General features: G+C 43.6%; 1 protein-coding gene across 3 annotated transcripts; it reads left to right on the forward strand.

Moving 5' to 3' along the window:
* Positions 1-33: 33 nt before the first annotated feature.
* On the forward strand, positions 34-27,128 carry PDPR (pyruvate dehydrogenase phosphatase regulatory subunit). Of its 3 annotated transcripts, none has more exons than XM_005422741.3 (18): positions 34-268; positions 656-955; positions 3,197-3,330; positions 4,335-4,416; positions 4,508-4,671; positions 5,641-5,762; positions 6,600-6,717; positions 8,098-8,247; positions 11,195-11,387; positions 13,160-13,284; positions 14,942-15,097; positions 15,200-15,333; positions 15,720-15,868; positions 17,166-17,278; positions 17,627-17,721; positions 18,344-18,433; positions 18,706-18,888; positions 19,769-23,307. In XM_005422741.3, exons 2-18 carry the CDS (start codon positions 729-731, stop codon positions 20,171-20,173), a joined length of 2,640 nt encoding a protein of 879 aa, XP_005422798.1. In that variant the 5' UTR covers positions 34-268; positions 656-728; the 3' UTR covers positions 20,174-23,307. The 3 variants fall into 3 exon arrangements, with proteins under 3 accessions (XP_005422798.1, XP_030914290.1, XP_030914291.1); XM_031058430.1 differs by having other exon boundaries at positions 659-955; XM_031058431.1 differs by lacking the exon at positions 34-268 and having other exon boundaries at positions 739-955; positions 19,769-27,128.
* The last annotated feature ends 465 nt before the right edge of the window (positions 27,129-27,593 follow it).

The raw sequence follows: 27,593 nt of genomic DNA on the forward strand, positions 1-27,593 counted from the left end.
CGGGGGCGCCGGCGGGGGCGAGCAGGCCGAAGCGGGGGCCCCCAGGCCCGGGGTTCCCTGACACCCCGCGCCCTGACAGCTGCGTCCCTCAGGCTCCCGGCACGGACCGGAGTCTGCGGGTGGGGGAACCTTCGCTGCTGCTGCTGCTGCTAGGGGAGCTGCCGCAGCAAGGCCCTGGGGTAAAGCTTGTGGTAAAGCTGTTCCCGGAGGAGCCTCTCCAGTGCCCTGTGCCAGTTACTCTGACCACAGACTTCGTCTCCTTCTTCAGGTAAAGGCCTGGCAGCGTTAATAATCATGCTTATTTGTGCCCTAATTACTTCTGGCTTTCGGAAACATTCCAGAGCATGATCTGTGCCTGATGGCCGTTTCAGCTCTCCTTGTCACTGGTGTGAGAGCTTTTCCACCTTTCGTCTGGTTTTTTGCTCATTGTCAAGTTGCAGTATGTCAAAACCAAAGGTGTAATGCTCTGTTCCTATTTCATGATCTAAGTTTAAATCTTAACGGCAAGGTTGTTGTTTCAGGAGTAACTGCCCTCCTGTTAGTTTGCTCATCAGCTTTCTCATGTCCACTTATACCCAGCACACCACGTGATGTGTCCTGCTGCCAGCCTTGTGTGTCATAAGTGGTAATGTGAGTCTCATCTTTTCCTTCCTAGAAGGAGTGGTGCTGAGGTAACATCTCAACACATCTAGGTGGTGCTTTAGGAAAAGGGACAGAGAGCAGCCGGGATGTTTCTCCGATTGCTGTCCGATATCCAGTGGCGGGCAGCTCACCCGAAATGGAGGAGGATGACCGGCTCGCAGCGAAGCACCTCCACCACAGCAGAGCCTCACTCGCTTTCCCTGCCAGCACAGGCACAGGTTGTCATCTGTGGTGGTGGAATCGTGGGCACCTCTGTGGCCTATCACCTTTCCAAGATGGGCTTTAAGGATATAGTCTTACTTGAGCAGGGCAGGTAAGGATTTCTGGTTAAAAACCCAACAAAACGAGACTTCTACGCAGAACAATATCTGCTGTAATGTGATGCTTCTATCTCTTCACCTTTTCCCTGGGGGAAATAAGGTTATACTGAACATTAATAACAACACTTACTGCCCCTTCCCAAGCACATGGCTGCTCTGCAAGGTGAAGAGTATCCCTTGTGTGATTGTGGTGGGGTAGCCATAGCTCATGGCCAGACTGACATGCAGCCATGCCATTTCCTTCTGCAAGACAGAAAGAAATTAAGCCAAGAGAACTTGTGAATCAGGATAAAGATATGGAGATTGTACTGCTGTGGGCAAAACAGACTTATCCTAGGGAGAATTAATCTAAAATAATGACTTTATTTAATGAGTTACAATAGATTCAGGTAGTGAGAAACAAAAAGCAAGCATTAAAACACCATCTTTTTTTTTGTCAACTTGACTCCTGCTCTCCAGGGTCTTCTCCCTCCCCACAGTGCCCTGAGCAGCATGGGGGTGACACAGTGGGGTGTGATCAGTACTGGGCTCCAGTGAGCATCCTGCATGTGCTGCAGTTCCCATCAGGAGAACTCTGCTCTGGTGTGGGTTTTCCATGCACCACAGTTCCTTTGGGAGATACCTAGCTGCTCTGCTGTAATCACAGGTGATCATGTAAAACAATGCAGCTGGCAAAGACAATGGACCGTTTTAAAACAAATAAAAATCCACGTTACTCCTACAGCCCCTGTTGACCTCTCAGAGCAGGTCTAAAGCATTATACAGCCAGCAAAGATCCAGAGATTGCAAGAGGTTATAAGCAGGCATCACTAAAACATCACCCTGTAAGCTGGTTAAATGCTCTGATTATCCACTTTGTTGGAGGATTTAGTGGCTCTCTGTAAAATAGCCAAGGCTGTTACTGTTTGGCAGAAGTGCCCTCAGTGAGTTTGGTCAGCTCTCTGTAGCAGAGCAGTGTTCCTGTTGAAAGCTGTGCATCCCAGCATTTCCCCTGTTGTTTTAGATGTCCATTTCTGAGGGTCATTTGTGGTGTTTTAGTTAAGCAGTTTGGGGATCCTGGGCATGAGACACTACTAAGACTTTAGGATATGAAGAGGTGTTCATGGTAGCAGCTTCTAATGCCCTAAATGAGTGCTGGACTGTATATTTATCATCTACTTTAGAGCTTCCCACCTGATACTGTCTTCAGGAATAATTAGCTGTGGTTCCTGGAGTTTGTGTGGCTGGGAAGCAGCAGGTTCTTTCTAGCTGCAAAGAAAAGGAATTGGATATTCTTATCTGAGACCTTGTGAGTGTGGTCATTCTGAGCAAAGTGGGGTGCTGGGCTGTGTTTGGAAGGGATTGTCTTTTTTGCTAGCTTGGAGCAGGGTTTAACCAGCCCATTAAAGATCTGCAGTGAATTAAGATGCTGTGTAGGCTCAGTCTGTGCATGCTCAAGGAGAAGGAGGAATATTGCAGTGGCAGAAATATCTTATGAGGAGCACAGCATAGCAAGACTGTGCTTCTTCTCTTCGGGTTATTGTTGAGTAGGGCTGTAGCAAATATTCCTTACCCAACTGAATCTTAGGTTAAATTACTGAGAGACTATAGACATGCTGGGCTGAAAGCAGTTGTGTCAAATGGAGAAATGCAGGATGGCTTCAGCAGCAGCAAAGGTAACTTGGAATTCTTGTGGAAGCGGGCTGCAAGGGAGATGCTTAAATCTAATTGTCTTCCCCTGTCCATGCTGCATGGAATTGCGTAGGTTTCTGTCTCTAGAGCAGCTCTTCACCAAATAGCTCAATGGTTTAGGGACAAGAAATGTGTTCTTGTCTATGGCAGTTGTTATGGAGTGAGAGGGACTTGCTCATACTGTAATCTTCAAAGATGCAAGACTCAAAACCAAGTTAATTTTGATTCGATGAAAATCCTTCCTGGAGAAAGAAAGAATTGGGCAGCTCAACTTAAGTGTAAGATTTTTTTTTCATACAAAAAGTGCTTTCTTTGTCAATGTTTAGGGCTTGTTAAAGAGAAATTGTCTTGGAATGCAACGTGTTTTCAAAAGTGAGTGAAAGGAATATAATCCTAGAGGTTCTGTCAGCCCTGCATCATCCAACTTAGTGTTGTTCTGATGTGTTTGGGGGAGAAGTTGCTGTGTGGTTTGTGCTGCCAGTGGAGCTGCTGGAGCAGCCTGGTGTGGAGTGTGTACCTGGCAGCTGTATGATCATGGCCCTTCTCTGCACCTTCTCCTGCAGGTTGGCTGCTGGCACCACTCGTTTCTGTGCTGGCATTGTGAGCACAGCCAGGCCCGTGTCCATAGAGCTGAAGATGGCACACTATTCAAACAAGCTCTACCAGCAGCTGGAACAGGAGACAGGAGTGCAAACAGGTACTGAAAGTGTCATCATGGAGTAATAATCTTTGGGAAACTGAAGTACTGACGCTGAAATATGTGTGAATAAGCAATAAAACCACACTGACTGTGGTTTTACAGTGTCTTAAGGCTTGAAAGTCCTGTTCAAGAACAATACATATGGGCCTAATCAGCTGCAAAGTGATGTCACTAGTGTAGTCAGAATGGGGAGAAGAATTTCAGATGGGCAGACTGAAGCCAGACTACCTGCAAATTGTGACAGTTTGCACGTTGTCTGTAACTTGGGCAGACAAGGGAATTTTCACAAAGACATGGAAAATGTATTGCAGTGACTGGAGCAAGTTGGCCTGTTCTGTGCACTGATTCACTCTCAAAAAGAAAATGTGGTTAATAGGAGCACTGAAGCATAGGCAAAGTTGTGTTTCCTACTGCAGTCTAGCCCTGGAAATAACAAAAAAGATTATGTTTAAATTCTCCTTATCCCTCCAAAATATCTGGGCATGTACCTGATAGGAAGAACTTGATCACTAGAAGTTTTCTTCTGTTAAGAACTTGTCATGTATGTCAGACAAATGAATACCTCAATAGAGGTTCATAACTATGCCTGCAATTAAGATGAATACTAATTTAGTGCAGGTGTTGGAGTGATATAATATCTGCTTTTAGTTGTAAGTTTTATTCTTCTGAGTAGTCATTAGATCACTTTTAACTTCTCTCTCTTTTAATAGCTACCATATGTGAAATTCAGGGTTTTTTTTATAAACAGTATAAAAGTATATGGAGTATATGAAGTAGAAAGAGAACACAATTAAAAATTAAATTGCTTTTTTTAAAAAGTTCTCTCATGCACTTTTTAATTACTAGCTCATAAGTGTTTAAAGTTACTTGAGGATGTGAGATTTCCAGGCTCCTGAGTAGTAGAAGCAACAAGTCTGCAATTATATTAAAGCAGTGAGTCTGAGATGGAAAGGAATTCAAGATCCTATCCAAATCTGACTTGACTTTGGTCATTGTCATAGGGTACATGAAGACAGGCTCTATTTCACTGGCTCAGACTCAGGACCGACTGATCTCTCTGAAGCGCATTGCTTCATCGCTGAAGTACGTATGAGCAGGAAATACAACTCAGCTTCTGTGTGCACCAACTCTCCTGCAAGACAAATGACATTGTGTTTCTTATGTTCTGTGGCAGTGTAATGGGAATACCATGTGAAATTATCAGCCCAAAGAAAGTGTCGCAGCTCCACCCACTGATCAACATCCATGACCTTGTGGGGGCCATGTATGTGCCAGAAGATGCACTCGTGTCATCTGCCAACGTGAGTCTGGCTCTGGCAACCGCTGCCTCATGGAATGGTAGGAGCTTTTTTTATCTATAGAGTGCTCTCCTGCATGATAGCTATGTTTGCATCTCTTTTGATATTCTGACTGAGCCCTGAAGACCAAAATTCTCTATTTCTGTGAAGTTCAGATTCTTTAAACCTGTTTATTTCTGAAAAAGCAGGCTGATTTTTTATGTGCCGAATGTTTACAGGTTTCCTGGGATAGTTCAAGTACCTGTTTGATGTCTGTAGTGGTTATGTATTTACACCTGTTTGTTGTCCTTAGTGGTTACATATTTCTCTGAAAAAGCGTGCTCTCTTTCCTTCCTAGAATTGACTCATAATTGCACATCAAATAGTTAATTACCTATAAATGAGTAAGAGTGGCTGAGCCTTGTAGAGTATTTAATTGAGCACATATGCTTTGGAAATAGGTTTGGAAGTGTATTAATAAATGCTGTTTGACCAGTGTGTGGTTTAAAAGTAGGAGGAAAAGTTAAATAAGATCACAGGAAATAAAGGTCATTAAGGATGAAAGTCCATCAGATCAGAAGAAGCTGCTTAGGAAGATACCTCTTGGTTTCTTTTAGCCCAGCTTGATTGCATACTGCTTATTGATTTTTTCTCCCACAAAATTACTTATTTCCCCTAAGAGAACCAGTCATGCCATCTGAAACTAAAAATTTGTTGCATAAAGGAATTTTAATAGAAAGAAGTCCATAGCTGAGACTTTTTTTTATGTTGTTGATACTGGGGATCTATTTATCACCCAGATTGTCACATGGGAAGATAAACTGTAGCTCTTCACTGTCTCAGCCTGTACAAATTGTACATGTGATGTTTTACAAATAATAGGGTTTTGCTTAAGAATTACTGGGTCAAGAATAGAAATTTTGTTTCCAAGAGAAAATAAGCATTTTGGTTGAGTGTAAGGGTTTAAAGCTAGCAGTCTGACACGTTAGAAAGAAGGTTCATGGCATGCTGGCTTTGTGATCCACTCCAGGTGTGCAGATTCACGAGCGGACGAGTGTCAGTCATGTCACAATCCAGAAGGGCCGAGTGACCGGAGTCGAGACTGACAGAGGGCGGATTCAATGCGAGTACTTCGTCAACTGTGCTGGCCAGGTTGAATTATTTAAATCTTTTCTTTCTTGTTTCTGTTGCTTAAGAATACATGCACTTCCCTATGGTTCTTTTTTTGTTTGTTTTCCTTTTGGGATTTTTAATGGTTTGTGCTTTGGCTTGGTTTGCTGGAGTAGATCAAATCATGTTAGTCATCAGCTTATCCCAGCAGGATAAGGAGGAGTAAAGGAGGAAAAGCAGTGCTTGCCATTTGCTGTGCACCAAAGGCTGGGTGTTAACCTGCTGAGCAGTACCAGCAGGTTGTTGGTACAGCTCTGTCCATGGTCTCTCTCTGTCAGGAGGTTCACCCTTCTGACAGGAAGAACTTTGCTGTTACGGAGACAGGCCCTTCTTTCTCACTTCCCTCATGAAAAATTTATTTGTTTTTACTCCTTAGTGTGATGTCTTCTCTGCTAGAAAATACACCTGACAATTGCAGTTTCTCAGCTAGCAGCTGTCCTCCTCATTAGTAAAGGGTCTTAGTTCAGGCATTTAAATGCTGACTATTCTGCTTCTAGGTGCTGAACCTAGTACTGACTTTGGTCTACAGATCTTATTTTGCTTTTATTTTGTAAACTGGTACTTCTTAGTTTTGAGTTGGGGCCCCACTTTTCTAGTTATCATATTAGGAACAGAAAAACAGTATTTATCCAAAACAGTTCAAATTCTAAGAAAAGAGAAAAAAATTGTGTCTGTTTAATGTCCCAGGGTCTGAACCAAATCTTGGTATTTTATGAAAGCAAAATCAGAGTGGTGCTTGTGTCCTGCTCTTTTCCTGAAGCTGTTGTTTTGTTGGTTTTTTTTTCTTTTCCATTCTGACCTGCATTTTTTTGATTTCAGTGGGCCTATGAGTTGGGCCACTCTGGGGAGGAACCAGTCCATATCCCAGTCCATGCCTGCGAACACTTCTACCTCCTGACACATCCTTTGCAGGAGCCTCTGTCAAGCAGCTTACCAAGTAAGAATTCTTCAGCTCTTCTCACTTTTCTTGGTGAATTTTACCTGCTTTTCCAAGGTGACCTGTATTTTGTGACAAAAAGGCCAACCAAAGGCTATCAGTCCTCAGCTCATTTGGGATTGTGAAGTCCTCTCTGAATTGCTTTGAATATCCTTTTTCAGTGGTAGAAAGAATATCTTTCTTTACTCTTGGGAAAGTTTTTCCTGCAGAAAATGATTTTGAGAGTTCATCAACTTAGCAGGAGAATGACCTTGACTCTAGCTGGAGTCGTAGCTGTGTCTGAGTCTTGGATTGTTGCATTTCTGGGCTGGAGAGTGTGCTAGCCTTGGCACTATGTTTTCCTTGCAGGCTGCTGGCCCCAAGTGGCCCATCTATTCCTTTCCTCCAACTGAAGCTAAGGCTTTACAATGGCATTTACATGTCTATGAGCTGTAGGGGCAACCAAACACTTGAGGTAATTGCTCCTCCCCCATGTTCTGGCTTTTGGATCTCTTAAAAAAAAGCCTTTGTGTTTGAAAACTGTGGTTGAGAAGTAGAAAGCTTTACTTATTTACTCTCAGTTGTTGCCAGGATTTTCTGCTTCTAGTGAGTAATGTATACACTGTCCAGGAAATTGAGATCTCTGAATGGAGTCCAAGTGCTTCACTTTTATTGGACGAATTAAAACCCCTGTATGTGGATATATATATATATATGTATGTATGTATGTATATATTCACATATGAGGATTCTCAGCTTTTCTGAACATGGCAAAAATTGTACAGCATGTCAGGTGGAGTAACATAAATACTTCAAATTGGCACACTACCAGTGGAGGGAGCAATCCAGTCTTGACTCCTTGTCCTCACCCCAGTGCTGCCCACCTTCTTTGTGCTGCTGGCCTGCAGTAAGCTGGATCTGTTACAATTTAGCTGTTCTTAGAATAGGAGGAGAAAGAGGGGCAAGGCAGGACATGTCTTGGTGGAAGGTCTGGTCTTGGGTGCCATTTCAGTGGAACTAAGGCAGTATAATATCTTCTCAGTGCCACAAGAATTCTGAATCCCTCTTGTGTCCTCTCACTCCTGGGAACACTGTCCTGCTGGCTTGGGGCTCCTCAGGTTTAATTCAGTTTACTGTGCTCTCCAGAAGTTAACATCCTGCATGGCTGTGGTGGGAGCTAATGGTTTAATCTAAACTGGCTCACCAGGGTGTCACATGAGAACGAGAATGGTGTTGACAGCATGGGGCTGGGGAACTGATACTGTCCCTTCTCAAGCTGGGACACTGCTGGCTTGGCCTGGCGTGTCACTAGCCCTCCATCATTGGTGTTTGTGGGACAATAGCCTGAGATAGATATCCCTTCTCTCAATTCCCTTCTCACCTCTTCCCTTCCCTCTGCAGCTATTGTGGACCCTGATGGCAGGATCTACATACGCAACTGGCAGGGTGGCATCCTCTCAGGAGGCTTTGAGAAAAACCCCAAACCTCTCTTCACGGAGGGACGGAACCAGCTGGAGATCCAGAACCTTCAAGAGGACTGGGATCATTTTGGTACGTTAGGGAAGAAAGGTTCCCACAGCAGTGAAACATGTGCCTTCAGCAGAAGGCAGAGTTCACAGCAGTGCCAGCTGTCATTGATCTGTGGGAAAGATGAATGTTCTCTCAAATTCACTCATCTCTTCATTTGTCAGTAATTTGCTGAAAAACCCTTTACCAAGAGCTGCAGTATCTGAAGGGAGCCTACAGGAGAGCTGGAGAGGGACTTTTGACAGGGAGTGCTAGAATAAGGGGGAATGACTTCCAAATGGCAGAGGGCAGAATTAGATGTTATTGAGAAATTTTTCCCTGTGAGTGTGATGAGGCACTGGCACAAGTTGCTCAGTGTTTGAGGTCAGGTTGGATAGGACTTGGAGCACCCTGGTCTAGTGGAAGGTGCCCCCGCCATGCCGGGGTTGGAATGAGATGAGCTTTAAAGTCCCTTCCAACCTAAGCCATTCCAGGATTCTGTGATATCTGTGTAATGTTTAAAAACACCCTCTAATCCTCAGCATGTATTACCTTCCTCTAGAGCAGCAAGGTACTACCTCAGCTTCCCAGCACTGCTCTTCCATTTCAGTTGTTGACTGTCAGTGCCACATGCTGCTCCTCTTGTGACACAGTGGATCAACACTGTTGACCTGCCACATAGCTGTGGTATTTTGTTTCTGCAGCTCTCTTCATCAGGGACTGACAAGTGCATTTCTATCAGTGGCAGTTGCTTTGTGGACAGAAGTTGGTATTGTGGCTTCCCAGACTTCGTCCTGCCATTGACAGTGGTTTATTATATTCCAACTCTTCTGTATTTCTCTTCTCATTTTATTTGATTCTGATTTTATATTCTACATATATTTTTACATGGAGGGCTCTTTCTCTAGGAAAGAGCATAGCATGGTCTGTGAGTCCCTTTCTTCCCCAACCACTCCTGCCTCTTTGATACCTGGTAAGTTGGTATGTGCTCTCTCATCTTCAGATTTGCCTTGTACTCAGGAATCCAGCTTTCCCTTCTATCAGAGCTCTCTGCAGCCCTTGTGAATACACATGCCTCTGTGACCCTAGGCATGGATGGAATTTCACTGATTTCTTTCTGCAGTCATAATATGTTCTTCCAGCTATGCTTCAAGTTAAATTGAATAATTTTACTTTGATTTCTGAGACACCATACTGATACTGTAAAAGTTTAAACTCCAGGGGGTGAAGCCAGGATGGGGTGCTGTTTTGTGCTGGCATATGCTAAAGGTTTTTAGATCCCTAGATGCCTAAAGACTTGCTTGAAGATATTAACTTCAGTAATGAGTTGCTCAAGCTCTGCACCCACTTCATTTTTGGTTTTCATTTGGATAAAATGAAAAGGCACTGCTTGCTGGCACCCCCAGATTGCCCAAGCTTCTGAAGCAGCTGCATGCTATGTTCCAGCTTTGCCCTTTTATCCGTTCAAATGTGCTGAACAGTTGAGCAGAGTCAGAGCTAACTCAGGCAGTATTTGATCCTTTTCTAGGGCCACAGTTCCTGAGGTTTGAGCTCTTGTATTACTGCTTTGATCTTTGTCGTTGGAACACCTTTTGATTTTAAAATAGTCCGTGGAGTCGCTTAAATTGGACTGGGTATGAGAACAAATCTAGCACTGATCTCTCTTTTTATCAGTAGAAAAATAGCCTGTAACCAGGCTCTCATTCTGGAATTCTAGTGCTTGAGAGAGGGAAGAGAGAGAACGGGTCAGTTCTGTTTGTAGCTTCTTAGGTAATGTGAAATCTGATTATTTTACTGCTTGTGCGTAAAGCTCAGAAGTGTTCTTAGGGCTGAATCATGAGGGCTTTTATCTGGAGTATTAAGCAGAGGTAACTTTTGGGCAACAAAAGCCAAGTAGATACCTTACCCATTTATTAATGCTCTCAAATGTCAAACTGTGAAGAGTTGCTGAAGGACTTTTCCAGCGTGACTGAGCAGTGAAGCAGTGAGGAAATTCAATGAGGATAAATGTGAAGTGACGCAAATGCATGGGGGTGTGTGGGGATGGTCTTGTTTTCACCATGTGACATGATGGGCTTTGAACACACCTTGGGGGGTTGTATTAGTTCTGTTAGTTCTGTGAAGACATCAGTGCAGCGCTGGTCAAAGCAAAAGACAAGATAGGAATTACTGGGAAAGGAGCAGAAAATACAGTTCATTATGCAACACTAAATCCTTGTTTTGCCAGATGCTAGTTCTTGTTCTAGGCTCCCTGTTTTCAGAGGGTATCATAGGACTGGAGACGGTCTGGTGGAAGAGCAGCAAGAGACTTATCAAAGCTTGGAATAGTTTCCAGGAATGGAGTGACTGCATGAGCTGGGGAAAGGAGATGACAGAAAGGGAATAAACAGAGGTCTATAGAATCTGGAGTGAAATAGACAGGCTGGAAGGGGGATTCCTGACCACTGTCTCTTCTAATGGTAGGAGGCATAAAAAGAAAATGAGTGTGGGCTTTAAAACAAAAGGTGGTGATTCCTCAACAGACTTTAACACATGGGGCTCCTTGTCTGTGTCTGTTGGATTTTTTCATGAGGCTGGGAAAGACTGGTCTAGTACTTAAGAGAGACCAATTTATGGGTTTCTAAATACAGAAAAATATACCAAATACTTAGGAAATCCTCTGAGCTGCTGATAGGTGAAGGTTTGCAGAGTGCATGTGACAAGCGTCCTATACATTTGCCTGTTCATACTCTTCACTATGTGTCTATTTAATGTCTGCTCCTGTTTCCCAAACAAAACTGAACAGTGCTCTTGCACTGTTGAAAATTATACTGGGCTCTTGGTCTGGATCAATATGGCTGCTTTTATGGTATGCTGTGTGATCCATTTTGAGTAGTGTAATTCCAGCAAGTAAGCCATTTCTCCTATGACTATCAAAACATGGAAGCAGTTTCCACCTGAAGCAGCTGAAATGTGTTGAGACTATTTTTCTCTTTATTGTCTTGTGTCCTAGGGCCACTTCTGAGTGCCCTCCTGCGCAGGATGCCAGGTTTGGAGGCTCTGCAGATCATGCAGTTGGTGAATTGCCCAGAGTCCTTCACCCCAGACATGAGATGCATCATGGGAGAGTCGCCCACTGCACAAGGCTACTTCGTTCTGGCTGGCATGAACTCAGCTGGCATCTCCTATGGTGGGGGAGCAGGCAAGTAAGTGGTCTATCTGTGTTGTGTGTGTAAGTAAGGCTTTAGCCAAGAAACTGCTCAGATGATCCTCCTGTGTAGAATGTTCTGGTTGGTATTTGTCACCTCCTCTGACAAAGGCTCCTCTTTCATTTCTGACTTGAGTGAAGGAGAGGAGCAGTTGCTGTTTTCTGATTATGTTCTCCAGTGTGTCTTTAAAACCTGTCTTGGATTCTCCTCCTATCCTGCTCATCTCTCCTCTGGCATCACATCTCACTTAGCAGCTGGGGATCAAGTAAGCTTCGTTAAACCTATGTCAGAGGAGGTTTAGGTTGGATATTAGGAAAAGGTTCTTCACCCAGAGGATGGTTGGATACTGGAACAGGCTCCCTAGGGAAGTGGTCACAGCATCAAGCCCACCAGAGTTGAAGAAGCATTTGGACAATGGTCTGAGGCACCTGGTGTGGTTCTTGGGGTTATCCTGTCCAGGGCCAGGAGTTGGACTCAGTGATCCTTGTGCATCCGTTCCAACTCAGGTTATTCTGTGATTCTATAACTGGTATTTTTTTTTTTTAAACTACCACTAAGAGATAAAAGCTTAGCAAAGCATATATTCCCTCATCTCCTATGCTTCATGATCCACTTTATCATTTGATTGAAGTCTTTAGATCAATCAAGTTGATACAGCAGTTAATTCCTCTGAAAGCAGTGTGAATCTGTTGCTGATGAAACACCATGTATGTGATGCCGGTGCTGACAGTAGTTTCAGACTGTCCCCTACAGTAAGCTAGGGGTGTAATAATTTCCCAGGAAAATCCAGTTCCTGTGTAAATGCAGATTCTTAGACAGGCATTTAAATGTGATCTCAGCAGCAAAGTTGCTGAACGATCATTTCTCCCTCTGCCTGCCATTTAATTTTGGTGACTGAGCATTCCTTCTGCCACACAGCCTTCTTAAAAAACTGCTTGTTTTTCATGCTGGTGTTAGTATCTACATTTGTCTTCACTAGTTTTTGTCTATTGTCTAATAGTTTAATTCACCAGAGAAACAACTCATAATTATTTTTTTGTTGTCGCATGAAATACAGAGAATCTTTTCAGTGAGGTTCTCTTAAGAATCAAAGTAATTTCTGAAGGTAAAAGCACTGTTTGTTCATTTGTTGCTACAGCCCCAAAATAAACGGCTTAGCTTGCTAATGTAGCTTTTCATGATCAGTTCCAAACGCCTTTGTTTTGTTGTCTACTGGCTGTGAACAGAACCTTCTGCTCTGCTAAATTCTGAGTTGCCTGTGTCCGTTAGCTCTGGAGAATGCCTTCCTCCTTCACTGCTGGAAGTGTAGCTGAACATAACTTGGCTTGCCCCTCGTGCTAAATGATTGCTGTCACTGGTAGTTTGTGGCTGAGCCTACACCAGGCAATGAGAAATAAGAAAGCAGAAACACTAAACTCCATCTGAAATGTATTTGCACCTCTTTTTGTATCAGAACCCAAGCATTTGGCACAGTGTCAGCCAGGTTACCTGTCCAGGCTCTGGCTTAATTTAGCACATGTCCTGAATTTCCTGCTGCCCTGTATGCTTCATCCTAATGGGCAATTAGTAATTTGGAAATCTGGTGGATGCATTTTACAAAGGGAAACTCTCCAGATTCTGCTAATATTTAGAATACCATGTTACATGTCTTCTCTCTCGCTATTGTAAGAAATTCTCAAGTCCAAACTGCTTTCCTTCTGACTTCAAAGCTACACTTTTCCCTGAAGACATTGGCCGGTATCTCAGTCTGTCTTTATTTCTTCCATCAGGTACCTGGCAGAGTGGATAGTAAATGGGTATCCGTCGGAAAATGTCTGGCCCTTGGATCTGAAACGTTTTGGAACCCTTCAGAGCAGTCGCACTTTCCTCCGCCACCGTGTGATGGAAGTCATGCGTAAGTGAGGTCTCTGCGTTTAGCTCTGGCCAGGCTGTCCAAGTTTTTGCCCTTTGCTACACTGTCTCTCCTCTGCTATCACTCTGACAAACATTTTCCTTCTTCCTGACCTCCTTCCTGGCAATGCAGCCTCTTCCCAGGAGAAAGGAAATGATGAGGGGTTTTTTTGTATGCCAGCATTCTTATTAACTTTTGTAAAAAAAATGCAGTTGGTACCTTGCTCTCTGCTATTTCTGTGCTTTGCCTCTGATATAGGGAAATTTGTATGTATCTCTGTTGGACTTCAGCCTAAAGAAGCAATGCCAAGGTCTTAACTGGGAATGTTACACTGTCTCAAAGATTGTTATTCTTTGCACATCATTACTGTGTGGCAATACCTTCGCTTCCAATTTATGGCTGGGTGACCCAGTTATCTTGTATAATTCAGAAGTCTTCGTAGACATAGTGCTTTCTCCTGTCAAAGTTTGTGATAAATACCTTGCAGAATAGATTAGAGATGCCATTTTTCTTGTCTAAAGCCAGGCTTTGTTTCCTCCTGTTGTTGTAATATCTGTCATATTGTCTGAATATTGTGGATGACTTCTTTCAAGTTCAAAATAGAAGTATGAAGTGCTCCACAAGTTGCATAACAGGAACAATTACTTGAATACCAAGTCTAAACTAAAAACATACGCTCGGGTGAAAGCAGAGAAGCTGGGTAAACCTCTTAGCCCTGCTGTATCTGGGGAATAAAAACCTTATGCTGCTTTGACCTTCTTCCCAGAAAAAAAATCACTTTATACTCTGGGCATTATTCTGCAGTCGCTTTCCAATAAAAACCTCAGTTCTGACAGCCACAGTATCCCTCTAGTTTTTACAGAGTGAACAATGTATTCCCTTTTTGAAGTGTTACATTCCCATGCTAATCTAGTCTTCCCAATACCCTCTCTTTCAGGAGTACCAATTTGAGATATTGTCAATAAATTCATTAAATTGTTAGCTATGAGGCAGAAATTATGGAAGTGTTCAGTAAGAGTTAGTTGGCTTCTCTTCAGTTTTAAGCAGTTTCTGACCTAGGTAGAATCTTAATATTTATAAAGTAGTATTCAAGCATTCTTAAGTTATTACTCTCCACTGATAACTAAGGAGGATGCTTAATGTTTATTAGGGTAATTTATTTTCTAAATAAAAATATTCCATACTAGCTGAACAGACAGAGAAGCCATTTGGAAAAGCTTCAATGATTACAAAAGGCTGAATTACCAGTATTAAGAAGGCAAATGAGATGGTCCTTGTAGCTATGCACTCTCTACCCCAGCATTAGCATTGTCAAAATACCTGATATAGTGCACTGCCAGGGAAGAATCCTGCATAATTAATGCTAGTCAGCATGACTTCATGAAAAATAGAGTTTTTGTTATCTTACAGAACAGTCATGAGACCATAAGTATCTATAAATATAAGTGTTCTGTGCAAATATTGTTACTCTGATTTTGAAGAGCTATAAATGGATCAAAACGGATTTGTGGATTTTCAAAACCAGGAAAAGGAAGGTTGGAGCTGTTTTGAGGGAGTTTATTAATGGTCCAGATATATTAGTAAGTACTGATAATCTGGAAGAAAAGTTTAGATAAAGATAATCACTTTGCCTAATAAAGGATCTTTATGACCATTGCAGCCCTTATGTATGATCTGAAAGTTCCTCGCTGGGACTTCCAGACTGGCCGGCAGCTGCGCACTTCACCGCTGTACGACCGCCTGGACGCGCAGGGAGCCAGGTGGATGGAGAAGCATGGATTTGAGAGAGTCAAGTATTTTGTCCCGCCTGGGAGTGGTGAGATCGTATTTTCCTCTGCCTAGTGCTTCCCAATTGGTCTCTGTAAGGTCTTAATTCATCCAGTTTAATAATATTTCCTTCGATTTTTCTTTGTGTTAGATCTGCTGGACTTGGATCACAGCAAAACCTTTTACAAACCAGACTGGTTTGATATTGTGGGTGCTGAAGTCAAGTGCTGTAAGGAAGCAGTTTGTGTTATTGACATGTCATCTTTTACCAAGTTTGAAATAAGTGTAAGTACCTAGGAAGGGACCACCTGGTGGAGGTGACCTTGAGTTTATTATTGTCTGCTTTTGCAAAAAACTCTGTGTCCTATTGAGGATAGATAGAGAAAGTCACACTGTATGGCTAAATTCAGGTTGTACCATAGTATTTAGCACAGGTTGGGTTTTGTCTGTCAGGGGCCCAGTTTATAGAAATATCAGCTTAGTCTATACATAGAATTTGACCTCCGGCACTGTGGCACTGTTGCATCCTGTTACACTCGAGATGTCAGTGTCACAATCATCACAAATTGAAATAATTTAGGCCAGGATGTGGATGCAATCTTAAGCTGCCCCAGTGGATTTGTTTTGCTCAGGCAGCTTGTCTGACTTTCTCTTCCTTTTGATTCATGTAGTCCACCGGAGACCAGGCCCTGGAGTATCTGCAGTATCTCTTCTCAAATGACCTGGATGTGCCAGTTGGGCATGTTGTGCATACAGGAATGCTTAATGAGAAAGGAGGGTATGAGAATGACTGCAGCATAGCCCGGCTCAGCAAGCGCAGGTGGGTGTGCAGACAGCATCTTTAGCCATCACCCTTTTGGTGTTTAAGGGCTTCTTTGTGAAGACCATAAACTTTCATCACCACCCTGAACTAAAATGTCTCACTTCTCCAGTAGTATTCCTAATTGAGTAACTCAAGTGAAAGGGAGCTTCTGAACTTAAAAACACTGGGGAAAAGAAGCCTTTTCCCAGGATTACAGATGAAAATAGATTTCCTCAAAATGTTAGACCTTTAGAAGTTTAATTTCTTAATCGAGATACAAATTGTTTTTAGCAGTCACTGGAGTTTATTAATTTAGGTAACCATTTAAAGTACAAACTAACTCCTGACCAATGTCCTTACTGGAATTGGGCATTGAAAATACTGCTTTTTGATTATTTCAATTTTCATTGCAGTATATGTACTCTAATTCTCAGTTCTGCAGTCTTTTATCATTCTTTTGTGCTCTCTCATGCAAGCTGACATGATCACAGGATTTTACCCTTAGACTCACCAGTTTGGGCTCTCTTTGGCATCTGATGAAAAGCTTTCTTGCTTTTAAGAACTTCATAGCCATGTCCCAGATGAGTGTTGGATTTATTTTTCTGGATGGTTTTCTATGTTCCAGTGTTCCAGTGTTTTCACTGTATTGGTGTGAAAGCATTTTGTTGCTTCTCTTTCAATTAGAAACAGTTTTTCTTTCTCTTCCACTTCTGTCTGCATTCATGTATTGCTTGAAAGTATTGTCCTCTCTGTGAAACCAGTAGCTTCTGTCCTTGCCTAGTGATTTCTACAGATGTTGATGTACTTTAACTCACAGTTTGTATCAGACACACACACAAGCAGCTCATTTTCCCATATCAAGTGGAGTTCTGTTTTTGGAAACTGTTAATAATAACCACCATTGTGTGTGAAAAGACTTCTGCTAAAACAAGAAATTGCTGTGTGAACCATCTCTACTCTGACTGTCAGAGTAAAGAGAATCACTGGTGGTGAAAAGCTGCAAGTCCCTTCTGCAAATCAGTTGTGACCTTTGAGATAGTCTGTCAACTTCCTGCAGAATTCCCTGTGTTCCACATCTAGTCACTTCTTGTCGCCAGACCACTGGTAATGCTTGAAGTGGAGGATTTCTTTTCATGACAGATGTAATGGCATTGATCCAGAGACTTGAGCTGTGGTTTTCACAAACGAGCTTGTTTTGATCTTCTGTTAGCTTGGAAACTGCTGAATGGCTCGAGTAGTTGATGAATGAAGAATGAGCTGATTCACTTTGTGGTTGTTCTTTCATTGTTTCTTGGGTTTGATTTGTCTGTTCCAGCTTCTTCATGATTTCCCCTACTGACCAACAAGTTCATTGCTGGGCCTGGCTGAAGAACCACCTGCCTGATGACAGCAACCTGGTCCTAGAGGATGTGACCTGGAAGTACACAGGTAAGAAATCACTAAAAGCAGACCTCCTCAGAGGTGTCAGCTCAAAATCACAAATGCTGTCTCCTGCTGCATGCCAGTTAATTGTTTAAAGTGCCTGGAGTTGCAATTTCGTCTCCTTTCCAAACATTTAGATGAAAACAGCAGTTCAGAGACTCTTTTCTGGCATGAGCTAGAAGACAGCATTCTTTTACTGTGGGCTGTCAGGAGAGAGTTTAATGACTTTCTCCTCTGTTCTTAAATGTAAACACACCTATTGGTTCAATAAGATTTCAGAATTGGAGCAGCATGTTAGACACCAGGCAAGATCTCTCCAGTCTCATCCTAATGCTGTTTTGTTCCCCTCTTTAGCTCTCAATCTGATTGGCCCCCGTGCTGTGGATGTCTTGTCAGAGTTGTCCTATGCCCCAATGACTGCAGAACACTTCCCCTCTCTCTTTTGCAAGGTGAGTGACTGTGCTTTTGTTCTCACTCTGCTAGGTTTTTCAAAGCATGGGTGGAAGGACAGGAAAAATGTTTTGGATAGATGGAGGAGAATTAAGATTTACAGGAAGGTTTACTGCAGTTACTGAGCTAGGTTGGTAAAGAACTCTCTGGGCTCACTTGTCTTTGAACTGTGTTTTCTAAATATATAGGTGAATACGCATTTGTTTTCAGTATTCCTCTCACTGTAAACTTGTCACCATTTGATATCTTGACGTGTTTCATATAATCAATTATGAAGCTGTCAGAGGGGCAGCTGGGAGCGGAGACTCTGACATCATTGTCTCCTATCAGCCTGTTAAAAAGCTGAGCAGATAGTTGCTATTCAACTTCTGTCTTATATCTAGAATACAACCTGTGTCCTGACCTAGTTCCAGGGCTTATTGCCAAGTGTCAAGAAATGACTAACAAGTTTGGATAATGTGACATCACTGTTTGAATTGGAAATTTAAATTTGTTGCAAGTATGTGCAGGTGGCAAAGGGGCGAGAGGGCTGGGCAGTGTGGATGTGTTATGCATTGTGCGCCTTCTGGATCTCTGTGCTGTGTTCCAGTTTGGATGATTTCACCCCCTCTGATTCTGCAGGAGATGAGCGTGGGCTATGCTAATGGCATCCGTGTCATGAGTATCACTCACACAGGAGAACCTGGCTTCGTGCTTTATATCCCCATAGAGGTAAGAGTGCACTGCAGCCTGAGCTAATTAAAGCAGTTGCTTGCATGCATAAATCGGAAACATTTTCCAAGTTGACTCCAGGTGATGAGATGTCTGATTTGCACCACAGGAAAGCTGCCTGCAGGCACCAGGGGGAGTTTCTCTGCTTAATATTGCATTCCAGTGGAGCAGAGCTCTCGTGCTTCAGTGGCAGGGGACAGTGACATTCCTGGTGGTGCCAGATGCTGCTGCTCTCTCCTGGTGCCAGTGTGTGTTTCACCCTTCCATTGCAGTATGCCCTGCACGTGTACAACGAGGTGATGAACATGGGGCAGAAGTACGGCATTCGGAATGCCGGTTACTACGCGCTCCGCAGCCTGCGCATTGAGAAGTTCTTTGCCTTCTGGGGCCAGGATCTGGATGCTTTTACTACTCCTATGGAGTGTGGACGCGAGTTCCAGGTCAAGCTGGATAAGGTACACCACCTTCTGCACGGGGTTTGGTGGGAGAGCAGAACTGGACTGAAAGGATGCCAGCCAAGCAGATGGATGTGTTTTTATGGGGCTGTGTGCAGTAGCTGTAACATACATTCTTGTACTTCAGCAGGCTGCTAGAAATACAAAAATGCTCTGTTTTCCTCCTTCCTGGGCACTATTCCCAGTGACCTCTGCCTGATGCTGCTTATGTGTGCAGTGCCCAATGTGGCAGAGGTGCTCTGTACCTTACAGATGCTCAGAATTCTTGCTTCTCTAAACTGTTTTCCCAATCTGATGAAGCAAAAGCCAGCCTGTGCACCCAGTGTCATTTAATGATGTTAAATATGAGACTAGGCACCAATAACAGGTGTTCTCTATTTTTAATAAAACAGGGGAGTTTGTAGAACAGAGTAGAGTTATATCACGCTTTTGTGGTAGCAGATGCTGTTGCTATCACTGTCTTGTTTTCCTTCTTCCATCTTTGCATGAGCCAAAACAAATGCTTGTATTGATTCATGTAAAGAATGTAGTGACTAAGGATATAAATTTCATATTAGTTACAGTTTCCCTCTGGTTTATAAAGAAGGGTAGTCTTCTGGAACAAGAAAAATGGCAAAAACTGGAATGGAGACATGGTTTTTGCTAGAGTGAAAATTAGAATGATTTTTTTTAAAGACCAGCTACACAAATGTTTCTGTGTGTTTTAACATCTGGAGCAACAAACATGACAGAAAAGCTATCTGAGCTGGGCTTCTTGTGTATGGAGGCAGCCCATTTTGATAGGGCATAAATTGCCCTTGTCGGCAACCTGTTCTGCTGCAGCTCAGCAGCTGCCACACTTCGTGTCCCTCTCATCAGCTGATGCTCCCTTTTCCCACAGGGAATGGAGTTTCTTGGCCAGGAAGTGCTGCTGGAACAGAAGCAGAACGGGGTGTACAAGCGCTTTACCATGTTCATTCTCGAGGACCATGACACAGATATGGACCTCTGGCCCTGGTGGGGAGAGCCCATTTTCCGCAATGGCCGCTACGTGGGCAAGACCACCAGCAGTGCCTACAGCTACACCCTGGAGCGCCACGTCTGCCTCGGCTTCGTGCACCACTTTGACGAGCAGACGGGAGAGGAGCTGGTGGTGACCACTGACTTCATCAACCAGGGAGAGTACGAGATCGACATTGCCGGGCAGCGCTTCCAGGCCAAAGCCAAGCTCTACCCCTTCAGCTCCCTCTTCGCGCAGCGGCGCCGCAAGGATGACGTGGAACTGAGTGGCTACCAGAGGGAGTAGTGCTGTGTAGACTAGACCTGCCCCTTGTCCCAAGCTGGAGTCTTCTCCCACCATCTTCCAGCCCTTTCTCCTCACCTCATATATTTCTTTCTTTTCCTTTCTTGTCTTGCAACTTTTAAACTTTTTCCAGTGTGTTACATTTTGTATATTTTAAAACTTTAATTTTCAAGCTTTCCCACCCCTGTCTGTCTCCCTCCTTCAACCCTTGCCAGGCTCCCCTGTGCCCCAGTGGATGAAGCACAGTGCTGAACATGCAGGGATGTCTGTGTAGGAGTGAACCCCACCAAAGGCCCTGACCTTCTAGTGATGGGAAGGGTTGGGGTGAATCCCTGAAAACTGCCCCCTTCCTGTCTCCTCTCCAGCATAAGGCATGGGACAGCAGGTCTGTTGCCTGTGGTTCAGGTGATGGCTGACCTCACCCTGCTCTCCACATACCATGTGATAGAGGGGTTGGTGTGTCGATGCACACGGCAATAGAACGATCAGCTACCTCACTGGCATGAGACAAAGCATTGTGTGAGCACAGCCTAGAGACAGGTTTTGGTGTTGTCCAGCCTGTCACTGCCCTCCTTTGTCCACCACTTTGGTTTTTCCCTAGCAGGGAGTAGATTTAACATCAGAGTGTTGAGATGACAGTAGTGTTGGTAAGTGCATTGTTGGTGGGATTGAATTTCTTGTGTGGGGTCACTGAAAGTAAATGGCCTTCTATAAATATAGTCAAAGATCAAAATGTGCATTTCACTTCTATAAAGGAATGTTGTTTTTTCTTTTTTATTAGCAAGAATACAGATTTCTAACAAGGATAGATGTTAGTGTTTAATGTTAAATAGCAGTGTTGAAATGCTGCTTCTGTTTAAGCTGCACAATATACAGTCTCTTTGGGGATTGTCTTTCACTTTGTTTATGTGACTTGGTCAAACTCATCTGGCAAGGTTCGTGGAGAACTTGTGTTGGTTTGGGGAACTTGAGCAGCAGGAGGGGATATTATCTTGTAGTTTTAGCTGCCTGTGGTTAATTTGAAGTTGTAGGAAAAGACACAGCATTTGTCTCACCTGTGATGTGAGAAACACTGGGTTTTCTGTTGGTGGTGAGGAAAGGTCTCAGCAGTTCCTGCTGGACTCAAGAATTTGTCTTCTGTTTTCCTCCTCAAATCTGTTGCTCTTCTTTGTCTCTCAGTAGTACCTCAGCTGAAGGGGTTGAATAAGGGAGTGAAGAGAGCATGGTAGTGGGGTTATGAAGTGCTTTTCTTCAGCACTGCTCTTTGCATCTGGCTTCTCATACAGATACTCCAGATGGTGCAGCTGGAAATTCACTCCTTCTTCAGGTGTCAAAATGTGCCAGTTCAATCAGTGATGGTAAATAGTAAAGAAATGGGGCAATGCTGAATTGCCATGTGCACATTTGCATCATCTTCTTCATATTTTGAGCACAATCAAAAACCAAGACGCTTTTCATTTACTTGAAAAAGATCTGTTAAATGTTTTCCCTGCCTCAGATACCACATACTTCTCATGGTCTTTCTGCTCCAGCATCTGTTTTGGACTTCAAACACAACCTTGCAGTGTTGTCTGCCCCATTAAACTATGGTGAACACTTTCTCTATGGTCTAGAACCACTTTTGGACAGTTTATTTTAAATGGTTAAATGGTGAGCATCCGTAATGTAAATATGAGCCCAAAAGCTCCCTTGGTTCTTGTTTTAAGTTTGCTTTCTGCTGCTTTAGTTGCTTTAAGCTGTGCCTTCAGTTGGGTCTGTGTCTGCCAGTTCAGGAAACTGTAAGGGAATTTAGGATTTGAGCATATGATATAGTAGGTTGAATTTAGATATCACTTCTCTGAGCATGAGTTCCTTTGTCTGGGGTGAGTTCCACTGAAATGTGTGGCTTCTTCCAGGATTTCAAACCTAGTTCTGAATTGACATGCAGAATTCCCCAGTTTCTGAAAAGGAGTAACCACACTGGGGCAGCTTTTTGAGATCTGGCAGCTCAGAGTACTCTCTGCAGCTGCTGTAGGCGAGATTCCGCCTGCTTGTCATTTCTGCCAAATTCCCCTATTATTGCTCTCTGAACTGAAATTTTGCCTGGTATGTTGGAATTAATCACTTAAATGAAAGGTTCATAAAGCATCTAATAGCAGTTTAAACTCTATAATTACTTGCATATCTTTTCTGCTTAGAGAGATACCGTGATCCCATTGTTCCTATGCTGGACATGTGTACCAGGGAGGACCTTGGTCCTTCTCTGTTGGTTTTATGGGACACTGCTTTGCCTTTCTTATCCATGGAAACAGGCATTCAACCAAAGAAAGAGTTTTGTATGTGATCTTTAGGATGTGGAGTAGCCCTTCTGCTTAGGGTTCTTAGGGCTTCTTAGATGTGGAGTAGCCCTTCTGCTTAGGGTTTATTGACCATCTGTTATGGCTGAGTAAGGCATGATACTCCTTCAGGAGAAGGCAAAGTATAGGGCCAAGGTGTGCTGAAGTTTGTATTGAAACTGCTGAAGAGAGATTTTAGCTCGAGCTATTCAGTTCTCTGCAGAGTTAGAATTAGTTAAGACCAAAGTGGAAAGCTAGGAGCATGCTGTCCTTTACCAACCACTCGTTCCAGCTGCATTATATTCTTCCTGTGATTATTTTTTCCTTTTCCCTAATTTAATGGTGCCTGCTAGTTCCTCAGGCAGCTTTTCATACACGGATGTCTCTTCTCCAGCAGTTCTGACAGTAAAATTGTGTTTTATGAGCTACTTTTGTCATTATGTCTGCTAAGGTTTATTTTATGTCTGGAAGGTTTATTTTATGTCTAGATCTATTGACTTTTCCATACCAAAAATAGAGAGTGGAAATAGTTTTCCACCATGATGGTAGATATAGCAACACTTTGTGTAACACTGTGTTTGCTGTTTGAGACTTGGGTGGTTTGGTAATTGTCACTCTTACAGCTCATTAACGCCTACTCCGACCTTCCCTGCTATGAATTCTCTTCTTGTTTTATATCAGATCCTGAGAGATCTTTAACTGCTGCTCAGGCTTAGTCGATTTAATTTCTGGTGTAGCTATTTTTAAACTTACAATGTAAAGAATAGTTTGCCTTTACCAACTTGAACACCCATCAAGAGGACAATTGGATCACGTTTTAAAATAGTGATACCGAGTTGGAGGAAGATCCTTCTAGTGTAGTGTTTTCATCTTGAGGTATTAAGCAGTGATGTAAGACTCTAATCCCTTTATCTGATGATTAAAGTAGAGTGCCTAAAAAAAGAACAACTAAATCTGTTGAAGAGTTACTACCTTCAGTATAGCTTCAAATTAGAAAATTAAAAACTTAGAGCAGATCTTCGAAGCTGCTGTAGTCGGACTGTAAAACTCTACATCCTGATTCTCATCATTAAAACTGCCTTAAAATGCTTTTTGCTAAAAAAGGTGGTTTGTTCTCATTCTGCACAGTAGGACTATGAACCTTGGACTGGGAAACACAAAAATAGCATCTCTCTCTTTGGCAGTAGAAGGGGAAATGGCCTCATTCTGTGCTGAAGCAGCAGCTGCAGGTCTGCTCTCTGCACCTCATGTGTATCAGTCACAGGGTTGTTACCAGTTCTCTGAGTCTCGCTGTCCAGAATGGGAGCAGCCCTGTAGATTCCTTTCATAGAGGCATCTTTGCAGGGAAGGTAGCCAGTAAATCCATCTAAATGTGCATCCGTGGAAGGGCTGGCTTGCCCAAGTGCCATCAGGGGAACTTAGGGAAGACATTGTGATTCCTTCCATTAAATGATTTTTACAGAGATATTATATTGTCTTAACCTTGCTGTGCCCCTTCCTAAGTTATCCTGTTTTGTTAGACCTTGAGTGAGTAATGCAAAGCTTGAGTAAAACTCATACTAGAAAAGCCGGAGTATATGGTTCATATTTAACAATCTGAGGATAAAATTAACAGTCTATTTCTAGGATTATGTTTTCTGTTTCAGGAGGATGTGTTACAGTAATTTTCACGTCTGTCTTGCCAGATTTAGTTTCTATTTGTTTTCTCCAGTATCTGGATTTGATAGGCCTTGCTGGATAGTTTCTTGTTTTGTGGCAAAGAAAGGAGGTTGTGTAAAACTTCCACTGCATCTCCACATCTTGGTGTAAGCTTGGATTCCTCCTTTCTGCTGTTGCATTTGAGTTGCCATTGATCATGTTACTTTTCCTGTAACACCTCCAAACTCTGCTGCTGTAGAATTTCTCATGAACAAGGTTCTTCTCTTCCTTCTACCTGATGCTTTGTCATCGGAGCCAGGTTGGCCCTAGATCTGTGTCTCTGCATCAATTTAACTTATTCAAGTTTTGGATGGTGCTGATACCAACATCAGAACTCCAGGCAGGTTTGTAGCTGCTATAAATCCCCTCATATAACCCTCCCTTTCCCTGTGCCAGGATTTTCCCACTGTCCTTAACACTTCTTTAGTCTCCTCCTCAGGTGGCTGAGTGCATTAGTCCTTTAGCTATCAGAGAGTGAGGCACGGCAAAATAAAAATTGGTGGAGGAATGATGGAGTGGCTGAGCTGAGGTGGAAGGAGAGGTGCAGTGAAGGTTTGATCCTTTGCTCATTATTCAACTCCTTAAGCCCAGCCTTGGAGAGATGATCAGCTTCAATTCCCAGCTCAGGGAGCATCTTCCTCTGCAGCCTTGATGCTGGACAAGTGAGAGCCCTGGCTCCAGGCAGAGTTGGGACAGCATTAGCATTTATTTCCCAGCACACATTTGCCCCTCTCATTGGGATAAAGGAAATGGTTCCACACAGGAGAAGTGGGGACTGTGTGTACTTGGTTGCCTGGAGCACTTTTGTCTCCCTGGCACATTCTTGTAGCTGTAAAGGTACAGCACTGACATCACCAACCTCATCCTTCCAGCACGTTTGAACAGAACGGTGACATTTTGGGAAGAGATCTGTAAAAATGAGGTGGTTCCTGTGTCAGGGAGATGGGGAGTTGCTTACAAGGGCAGAAGTAATTTTTATTTAAAACACAGCTTTTGGTTGCTGGTAATGGTGAGCAAAATGTTCACAAGCTTCACGTTTGTCTTCCCAAACTTTATTATAATACTGGGTCAGAATAATGTCTGCCTATTTCAGGATGTTTTCCTGTTTTAAACTAACTTTTTCTTAATTGATTGATTGGATTTCTATTAAAAAAAAAAAAGGCAGTCATGGAACAAAACTCAAGAAAGGCAGGGGTTGGTGTCATCTGATGACTTCAAGCTGTCACTAAAAAGCATTTGAAAATTTTCTTTGCACTTTAAACTTTCCTTAAGTATTATGGCTGTAGCAGTATGCTTATAGCCCTTGGCATGAGTAGTCCTTGCATTTGAGAGAGGAAAAAAGAACGAATATTTATAAATGCCTTAAAGCCTTAGGTGAGGTGTTTGGGCACTTGCTGTGCCTGCCATTTGATTTCCTTCCTGGAAAGCTGTGTGCTGTGTGCCCAGAGATGGGAATTTTGAGCAAGCACTGCAGAATGGTGGAAGCTGCTATTGCAGTATGAGACTGGAATTTGTATGGAGCTGGGAGCCCTTGTGCCTGTCCAGCTGCTGGGCTGACACCTTCCTGTTTGTTCCCCCCCCCGAAATGGATTTATTCACTTTTTCCTTCCGGCGTAATGGGGTTTCTTCTTTCTCTAAAGAAGCCTGGGCTGGTGTAGAGTACTCCGTGGGTGTCCCATTGCATTAAAGGAAACAAAATTCTCTGCCTGAAGCTTCCCTGCTGTACCAGCTGACATTTGCAGGCAGGAGTCAGGAGAAGCAGGAGGGGAGGGGATCTGCTACCGCCTGTCGTGTTTGCTGAGATGGCTCTGAGACTTCTCATCTCCCATTTGTCTCAAAGCTGGGCTGGATTACTGATGTCAGGCTGGCTTCTGGATTACAGCACAAGGCAGAGCTGCTTTGCAGGTGTGGCACGCTGGGCTGATGTTCTGTTAGAGATTCCACCTGCTTGAAATAAGGAATCTCAACGAAGAGGAGCAGTACGTTATAATGAGGAAAGTGTTCACATTAATATATTTATTGATTTGTTAATACTGGTAACAGTTGATCTTCCCACACAGATCCTTGACACCTGCTACAAGCAGAGCAGATACTTGGGAGTTGTCAGCCATCCCAGCTAGGACCTGATCCATTTTGTGTGCTTTGGAGGAAAAACTGTGCTGTTGCCTTTCACCATGGCACCACTAAGTTTTTTTCCATGCTAAAATTCCCTCCTTTTCCCATAGTGGAATAGATCTCACTTCTTCCAGTATAACCAGAGGCAGATTAGTATCTCTGAAGTCCTTGACAGGTTCTCCTGCATATCCTGGTCAGGCTGGCAGCAGGACACTCATCCAACCCCCCCTTCATGCTTTTGTCTCCTGAGACCAGATTTTTCAAAGGGTTGGGAAGATTTCTGATGCATGCCGCTGCCAGAATTTTAAGAACAACTGAAGTTTGAGCCTGTGAAATCACTCTTCTAGTGCCTTATGTTTGTGAGTGCTGTGCAATGGATGTAGCTGAGGTGGGACAGAGCAAGGAGCAATGTCAGCAGCATGGTTCCCCATCCACTACGGCCGTTTCCCTCTGCCCTCACAGGGCCTTGGCAAGCAGGTGCCAGCAGGTTGTCTCCAGCAGCACAGGGAGGCTCTTGAATCCCTTTGCAGTGTGGGGTCAGAGAAGGCTCATGCCAGGTACTCTTCCTTCGAGGGGAACAGTGGTCTCACCTCTGCTGAGTTCGGATTTGGAGGGGTTTAGGAGAGACAGAGCTGCTCTGATTGCCACACCCCGTGGCAGAGGACGTGGACAGTTGTTCCCAAGCGCACAAGTCAGGGTGAGTTTGCTGCTCTCCACTGAGGCCATGTTGTCATGTATGCTGTATTTATATCATGCTTGATTTCATTTCATATTTTGGTTGGCTTAAATGTTGCTAGGTTTGTATATTAATAAAGAGCCATTTTAACTACTTCTGAATTTTGCTGTTAGTTATGCAAGACCCTTGTGTGTCAGAATCCAAGTGCCCCTGGTTGTGTGGGTGGGATCCTGCAGGGACACTAGGCTTGTTGAATGGTCCAGCCCTGGGAGCTGGAGTGAGTACTGGGCCTGCTGCATCACCCTGGGGAAGTCCTTCCCTGCCTCTGCCTATATTCACATTCAAAATTATGTCCTTGAAGTCATTCCCTCTGCTGTGGTGGGGCTCAGGGACACAGGCTGCATGGGACCAGAGCCTCTGTTTCAGGATCCAGGGTGGCTGGGACATGGCTGTGGGGTCTGGGTGAGCAGTGGCATCACCAACTGCTGGGCTCAGGCTGGAGGGATTGTGCTGGGGCTCTGCTGCTGGGCATCCAGGCTGGCACGGGGCCAGGTCCTTCTGCCCCAGAGAGGGGATGTTAACCACAGCTGGGGGCTGGTGTCTGGCCCAGGAGAGGAGG

The sequence above is a fragment of the Geospiza fortis genome, unplaced genomic scaffold (genome assembly GCF_000277835.1).
Source record: "Geospiza fortis unplaced genomic scaffold, GeoFor_1.0 scaffold97, whole genome shotgun sequence".
NCBI lineage: Eukaryota > Metazoa > Chordata > Aves > Passeriformes > Thraupidae > Geospiza > Geospiza fortis.